This window comes from Buceros rhinoceros, unplaced genomic scaffold, assembly GCF_000710305.1.
Source record: "Buceros rhinoceros silvestris isolate BGI_N320 unplaced genomic scaffold, ASM71030v1 scaffold14650, whole genome shotgun sequence".
NCBI lineage: Eukaryota > Metazoa > Chordata > Aves > Bucerotiformes > Bucerotidae > Buceros > Buceros rhinoceros.
In genome coordinates, this window is record NW_010391602.1 from 4,939 (window position 1) to 13,107 (window position 8,169).

Sequence of the window (8,169 nt, forward strand, 5' to 3'; positions counted from 1 at the left end):
GGGGTGGGGGGGTGGGGTGTTGGACCAGATAACCTTCAGAGGTCCCCTCCAACCACAACCACTCTGTGATTCCGCACACCCATCAGCAAGAAGACCAGAAGCTCTGACCTTACTTCACGTAGACCCATGTCTAACTGACCGATATCCTTCGGTCCATGCATGGTGGCGTCTCTTTGGCTTGACTTCAAGCACACGCTGAAATGTTTTGCTTTGTTCGTTATCCTTATAATTATTACTCACTTTTCTTCCTAATGACTCATCATTGGAGAATCTCACACCACACCAATCGTTTGGCTTTTACAAATTTTTCTTTTTTTCTCGCTAAGGTTTTTAAATAATGATCAGTACAGTACAAAGCTTCAAACGTTGTCAATGTTTTCAACGATACAAAGTCAGCAGATGGGTGTTGGGAAGGGGATGGGACACACACACCCTTCCCCATTTCCCCAGGGAAAAAAATACAAACCCTTTTGTACTTCTGTTTAGTAACAAATAGTGCTTAAAAATCATCTTGTCAGTAGAAGCTGTGAATTGAAAGGCACATGAGGAACCCGTCCCTGCCTTGTTACACATGTCACTCAGCATAAATACAAGTTTAAGGCACCTCTCTCCATCCTCCCCTTCTGCTCCACACACCAAGAAAATTCTCTCAGGGGGTAGCAGCTGTTAAGACCAACCGTGGACCGGCAGACAGCAAAGAGGCTGCTCTGAGCCTCCGGCTCCTTCAGGATTCCTCCAGAAAGGAACCACGTAAGGCACGTGGCGATGAATCCTCAGGAATTGTCCTGTACACACCCAGGTTGCAAGATCTGCAAAAATACTCTCCCCAGAGCAGGGACTCTCCAGGGAGAGGGTTAGGACCTTGAGGATTGCAGATGTGCTCAACCTTTGGTGGTCAGCTCTTCACCAAACCCTGCTGCTGGAGCACACCTCCTAGCCATGCCTCCTTAGAGGAATGCAGGAACGCCAGGATGGAAGGAGGTGTGCTCCAAGCAGAGAGCCCAAGAAGGCCCACAGAGGTTCTCAGACAAGCTGAGCATTTATCACAACGGCACTTTTACTCTCTCTGGACCCAGTCCTGGTCTCCCCTAGATCAACGGCAGGGCTTCAGAAGGGCAGCACAGCCATTCCCAGTCCCAGCCGGGTTGAGATGCAGCATGTGGAGTCTGCCCAGGTACATAAGGCACAAGGATGAAGGCCAAGGATGAGGGAAAGAAATATGCTATTTGGAGGAAGAGGAAGAGGATGGAGACAGGGATGGAGGAAACTCCAGTGTTGCTGAGCCCCTTGTGACACAAGAGTGCATCCTCACAGCAGCAGCGATTGAAACTCCCTGCCAAACCAACCCATCACAGTAACCAGAAGGTCAGCTCCAGGTATGAGCGCAGGGCCCCAAGGGGACGTGAGTGGCTTCTCCTGAGGGGTAACATCAGAACATGGAAATCCACCACCACTGTCACACAGTTGCTCCAGAAGGAGAAGTTTTACATCTGCTGGACCACAGAGGGGACTTATGACCAGAAATACCTTGGAAGAGCCGTGTGAGCACTTCTCTCCGTGCCCCTGACCTAGACAGCATTACTGTGCTCATCCTCCTTCAACAAGGACAGGACACATCATGTATTTTGAAACCCTCAGAGAAGGAACCACCTGGGTGATCCCCTTGGTACCAGTGTAACTCTAGGCAGCAGCAGAGCAGGGTTTGCCATTAGCAGCGATACCCATCCCCTCCCAGCTGTAGCCCGGAAAGGAGCTCCAGGCCAGCCTGGTTTACTCCCCTTCCTGCACAGGAGCCCGCTGACACCATCCAGCCAGATCCTCACTCACTGGCTTTACCTACCACAAAAACATGGTGAATTAGGCTGTGAGAAAAAAAACCTGCTGCCAGTCGAAGTCCTTTCCCAGACTGGGAGGAGTCCCACAAGCAAAAACACAGAGGCCATGGAGGGAGCAGCCCATCCATGCAGCTCACCAGCTCCTGTGCAGGGAGGATCTGCTGCTGGCCTCTGCCCCAGCCCTTCCCTGCAGGCAGCAGTGTGGTCCAAGTGAGCTGATCTTGGGCCCTTTTTTTTCAGTAGGTTTGGTTTTCTGCTGGTCCATCTCCTGGCACCAGCTTGCTCTGTGGTGAGTTTCTGTGCATGGGAAGGGGTATGGTGCAGTGTAAGTGGGACCAGCCCCACTCACCACTCCCCTGAGGCAAATCTGCTGTTAGGTCAGCATGGTTCTACCATCAAAATCACAAAATTAATTTCTCAGCTGGACTGAATGTAAACCAGGAGGCCTAGAGTGATGAGAAAGGGTGGACCTGATGACCTCCTGAAGGCCCTCCTATGATTTCTTCTTCTGTACTCAGAACTTACTGCCCTCTTCCTTTGTACTTGTCAATAGGGTTTCAAATTTGTCCACCAAAGCAGCTACTAACAGATCTGTTTTCAGAGACATTGTGGTCTGGCCCACCTTCGCTCCTCCAGCAGCTCAGCACTGTTTCCTCCAGACTAATCTTAACCCAACTGGGAGCTCTGCAGAGGTAACAGCCCTGGCAAAGCCTGTCTGGATAATAAATCTACACACAGACACAAGCAGACACGCACATCTCCACAGTGAACAAAACAGATCAAGTGCAGAAATCGGTGCTTGTCATGACAAATCCTATCCTCAGCTCTACACTCCGCCTGCTCAGAACCACCAATCGCAATTCACTTGCCTGTTCTTGGATTCAGTGAAGCAAATCTGGAACAGATCCCATGGATTCCTCACTTTCAGCAAAGATTTAAACCTCCCAGGAATCTGCCAGATGTCCAGGCATTTGAGGCTGCAGGTCTTGCACAGCCGGAAGAAGCCATACCCAGGTGTACTAGCGGTGGGTCAAACAGGAGGTGTCTAGGCTGCACGGGACCATACCTCTGCCTTGGCTCAGAGCAGGTGCTACCAACTTCAGTGTGACAATGAGGGTCCGTATCTGATATTGCCCCTAAGCAAATCCAGAAGAGATTCATCTCATGGGGGACACAGTAAACCAACCCCTGCTACACTTCGTCACCCACGGACATTAAGTGTCCTTGACCACTACCTTTGCTAGTTCACACAGGAATCACCAAGTCTCAAGGACAAACCCATCTCAAGGTTGCATAGAACCCTAATGCTGTCATTCTGCTCCCGCCTTTTGCTGTTTTACCTTCATCCAGTGCTGATAAAAACGTGCCAGATTCACAGCCCCATTGGTCAGAAAAAAAGCTACCCTGCAGCTTCAAGGCCAGCTTTCCCATGAGGCCCACCGAGGGCTGCCTGGTGTCCTGAAAAGCACCATTAAGAGGGGAATAAGGACTACTTCACTTTCACACCCTTTTGGCCACGACTGTAGTTGGGCTGCTGGAGACTCCTGGAGGTCCAGAGCCTTTCCTGTATCAGAGAGGTCACACCCAAGTTACTCTACACTGCATGGACAGCGTTGGAGGTCAGACAGACTCCCTAGACCAATAATACAGAGTCAGTCCACACAGGAACGCATGAGCATGTCACACAAGCAGCCAAATTAATGCACCCAGTCTCAAAAACATCCCTTCTCCTGGGGCTAGCACCCTGAATGCTGATGGCCTTAGAAGTGCTCAACCTCGCTACTGAGGAAGGCTCAAAACCATCTCCAGCCTGACCCAGGCCCAGCTCCTCAAAGGCAACTAAGCACTTAAAATGGAAGTAAGGAGTCTTTGAAGACCTGTCTTGTAGGCTACAACACTGCCATCAGCACTGCCACTATGTTAGGTCACATTCAAACTGCTGAGAAAAATCCCATCTCCTGTTAGTAACCCTTGGGACAGCCTGACTCCTTGGTTCTGACGAGCAGCTCCACGGCAGGTGGCGCAGTCATACAGAACGAAAAGATGGAGCTGATCTAGTATCTCCACCTGAGCTGGACTCACAGCAGTCACCAGCAGACACAAGGCTCAGGTTCAGACCCAGTTCATCCTAGAGGAACCCAGATCAGGCCTAAGCCTCCAAACATAAAATTATAGAGCCGTTCAGTCTGGAAAAGACCTTTAAGATCATTAAGCACAACTGTTAACCCAGCACTGCCAAGTCCACCACTAAACCATGTTACTAAGCACCACATCTACATGTCTTTACATACCTCCAGGGATGGGGACTCCACCATCTCCCTGGGAAGCCTCTTCCAAGGCTTGACAACCCTTTCAGGCAAGAATTTTTTCCCTAATGTCCAACCTAAACCTCCCCTGGAACAACTTGAGGCTGTTTCTTCTCATCCTGTCACTTGTTCCTGGGGAGAAGAGACTGACCTCCACTTTACTCCAACCTTCTTTCAGGGAGTTATAGAGAGCGAGGTCTCCCCTGAACCTTCTTTTCTCCAGGCTAAACACTCCCAGGTCCCTCAACTGCTCCTCATAGGACTTGTGCTCTAGAACCTTCACCTGCATCACTGCCTTTCTTTGGACATGCTCCAGCCCCTCAATGTCCTTCTTCAAGTGAGGGCCCCAATCTGAACATGAGCTTTCCCAAAGCCACTGCAGCAACCTGGCTCTGTGATACTTCACAAGGGGACTGTAGGGAGAACCTGGCTTAGCCCAGCTGGAGCAGGAGAAGGATTATACCAGCCACTGTGTCACACATGCCCGTGCAGCTGAACCCTAGAAGCACAGACTCCTCCTGCAACCTTGCTACTGCTGTTGATAGTAACAGTTCTCCCACAGAAAGCAGAGAAGGCAAAGCCTGGAGATGTCATCGCATCCAGCTGAGGTCCTTGTGGTGCGTTCACTGTGTTGTGAACCCTGGAGACCATTCTACAGTCTTATGGCCTTCAGGCTGCTCTCCCTGACATTCAGCAAGAAATCACCCCCGGGGTTTAGCAGGATGAACAAGAAACCTCTGCCTATACCAGCATCCTTGGTTAAGTGACTTGTTCTGGCTTAAAACACTTCATGTCCCCCTGGGTGGCAAAAGGCTGTCCCTGCTGTGAAAATGCATCCAACATGAAGTCTCCAGCCCTCCACCCACACCCAGGGTCCCGGTTAGTCACAGCATGTTAGGCAAATAAGCCAGTTATGTCTCTAATACGTTATGCCCCTTTTCTTGGTTTTCACCACCCTGGTGATGTCATGCCCGCCACGTTCGTGACTCTCAGGAGTCCTTTTTAGCCAGGCTGGCCTTGATCCTGCGTCGTAGGGTGTAAGCTGTGATGGCACTACAAGCCACCAGCCCAAAGAAAGAGATGCAGGAGAGATAAACGGAGAAAGGCCCGTGTCTCTTCAGGAAAATTTCCTGCCTATTCTTGTAATCCAAAAGAATGGCCTCCAGCTGTGACAGGGTGCAGACGGCCAGGAAGGCATGGAAGATCTGGTGGGCATGGCCAACAATATCACAGGAACCAGGGAAATACTTCTCGGGGACTGGGCAGGAGAAGAAATAAGCACTGATAAGGAAAAACAGTATCTGGTATGTGTGGTACCAAGCAGCATCTTCCTCACAGCCCCCCAGGTGACACACCACCACCCGGTGAGCGACAGGACTGATATCCAAGATGAAGGCCAGCCCGGCTGGGATCACCTGGCACATCTTCCTCATGATGGGGTAGGGCCGTCGGTACCGGTATTTCGCGTAGCAGCAGCCGGCACAAGACAACCAGCCACAGAAAGCAGCTGCTGGCAGGAAGAACAGCCAGAACTTGTCATACCAGGCTTGGTCAGAGCTATAGTAGAAATGAGCCAGGGCACTACCATACTGGTAGATGCTGACTCCAACGTAGTCCACAAAGTAGAAGGTGTAGTGGTACAGCTCCGATTTGGACTGCAGTAGGTGGGCCAAGAGGCTGCAGGTCAGGTACGTGACAGAGGAGAGGACAAAGATGAGCAAAGGCAAGGACCATGCATCCACGGGTAACTGCTCAACCTCCACAAACGTCTTGAATCTCAGCAGCACGGCCAGTGCTGCCAGGAGATGGGTCCATACATTGACCACCTCATTGTGCTTCTGGAAGAGGCTAAGGAAGTAGTATCGCCAGTCCTGGCCAGTGGGACGGTAGCCGGTGTGAATGTAGGGCTCACGGAAGAGCTGCGGCACCTCACACTCTTTGACCGTGCAAGGCATCTTGGGGAAGCCATCCTCCAGCAGCCTGGGGAGACGGCTGAGGTGCTGTCCGCTGAGGGACAGTGTGCTGATCCGCTCCAGGATGGCTGTCATCTCGCTGTGTGCGGTGGCTGTGAGCCTAGTTCTGGGGAATGTCGTCTTTGTGCCCTGCAGGACGAGGAGAAAGAAGAAACATTAATGGTGATGCACCAGGGAGAAGATGGTGGGTTCAGCCATGGTGCTATCGAGATGCTGACCCTGCTCTTCGGGGGAAGGGGCTTTCCTTGACTCAGCAGACCTAAATTCAGCATGGAAAAGGATGGCACGGGCCTATCCCTGCAGTTCAGCCTAGATCAGAGTATCACAAGCCTGCCCTTCTTCCTCAATTCCTTGGGCACTCAGCTTGCAGCATATTCAGGGGTAGCCAGGAGCTGCCAATAATGAGGTGCAAGAAGCAGTTAGATGTCAAGAAAGCACCTGATGATTTGCAGAGGGGATTTTTCACCACTTTCCCCAAAACAAACTGCAGGGACAAAATTAGTGTGTAATTACTCATCCAAGGGATAACCTGCCTTTCACCACCTAAGTAAAAAGGGTTCCAACCACATCATGGAGGTTGCAAATAAGCTTGGCTTCCTGCACACAACTTGCACATGAGTTGCACATCTGGGGCTGAGGCACTGAGTACGGCAGAGGCAGAAGGGGAGAAGTCCACAGCCCCAAACCTGCAGTGCTCATCCCTCCACGTGTAAGAAGCAGCACGACTGGGAGGTGATGGAGAAATGAGAGGCTCCTCATCAGAGCTGGCTGCAGTTTGGGTATAGCACCAAAGCCTGGGTACATCCACAGAGCCATGCTGAGACGCTGCCAGAGGAGATACAGCACTCCAGGCTGGGGTAAGAGTGGCTGGAAACTACCCGGTGGAAAAGGACCTGGGGGTGTTGGTCAACAGCAGCTGAAGAGGATCCAGCAGTGTGCCCAGGTGGCCAAGGTGGCCAACAGCATCCTGGCTTGTATCAGCAATAGTGTGGCCAGCAGGACTAGGGCAGTGATTGTCCCCCTGTACTGGGCACTGTGAGGGCGCACTTTGAACACTGTGTCCAATTTTGGCCCCTCTCTCCCAGAAGGACATTGAGGGGCTGGAGCATGTCCAGAGAAGGGTAATGAAGCAGGTGCAGGGTCTAGAGAACAAGTCTTATGAGGAGCAGCTGAAGGAACTGTGGGTATTTAGTCTGGAGAAAAGGAGAAGGGAGACCTCATTGCTCTCTACAACTCCCTGAAAGGACACTGGAGTGAGGTGGGGGTCTGTCTTTTCTCTCAAGCAATAAGACACAGTACTAGAAGAAACGGCCTCAAGTTGCACCAGGGGAGTTTTAGGTTGGATATTAAGAACAATTTCTTCCCCAAAACGGTTGTGAAGCCCTGGCCAAGGCTGCCCAGGGCAGTGATAGAGTCCCCATCCCTGGAGGGATTTAAAGGACATGTAGATGTGGTGCTGAGGGACATGGTTTAGTGGTGAGCTGGCAGGGCTGGGTTATTAAATGTTATTAAAGGTCTTTTCCAACCTAAATCATTCTACAGTTCTATTAGACGTTCCTGGATGCTCAGAGCAGCCAAACTCCAGTGCTGGGCACACCTCTGTCTGCTCTGCTCTGCTCCTTGGCATCCTCTGGAGTGGTTAAGCTCTGGCTGGAAAGATTGAGATCCAGGGCACAGCAGCACCCTAATGTCTGGAGACCACCTCCCAGCATTGAATTAATTCCCAATATGCTCTGTTTCCCTTCCAAGTAGATATTTCTCTTCCCTGCTGTTGTTTATGTCACACAAAATAGAGGAGAACTCATCACACAGATGATGCTTGAACTGAAACTGATGCTAGTGGAGCCCCACCAGATTCTGCAGGGCTCTGGTTACTCCTGTACAGCCAACTCAGACGTGTCTGTGGGAGTGGGGCCTGACTCCTAAGCTTATATGCGCCCAGCCAGAGCTGCAGGGGATGGAGATGGCCAAAAATACGTAAATGCAAAAAACTATTTTGCCTGTGTTTTTTCTTCTCTTGCATCAGATGCCAGCTGCTGCCAGAGGTGAGACTGG

At 51.2% G+C, this 8,169-nt stretch overlaps 1 protein-coding gene across 1 annotated transcript; it reads right to left on the minus strand.

Moving 5' to 3' along the window:
* Positions 1–5,106: 5,106 nt before the first annotated feature.
* PAQR8 (progestin and adipoQ receptor family member VIII) lies at positions 5,107–6,189 on the minus strand. Its single transcript, XM_010142497.1, has one exon. It carries the CDS (start codon positions 6,187–6,189, stop codon positions 5,131–5,133), a length of 1,059 nt encoding a protein of 352 aa, XP_010140799.1. The 3' UTR covers positions 5,107–5,130.
* Positions 6,190–8,169: the final 1,980 nt, after the last annotated feature.

Coding starts and splice junctions, on each gene's coding strand:
- PAQR8 (XM_010142497.1), bottom strand. CDS start 6,189: ATGACAGCCATCCTGGAGCGGATCAGCACACTGTCCCTCAGCGGACAG.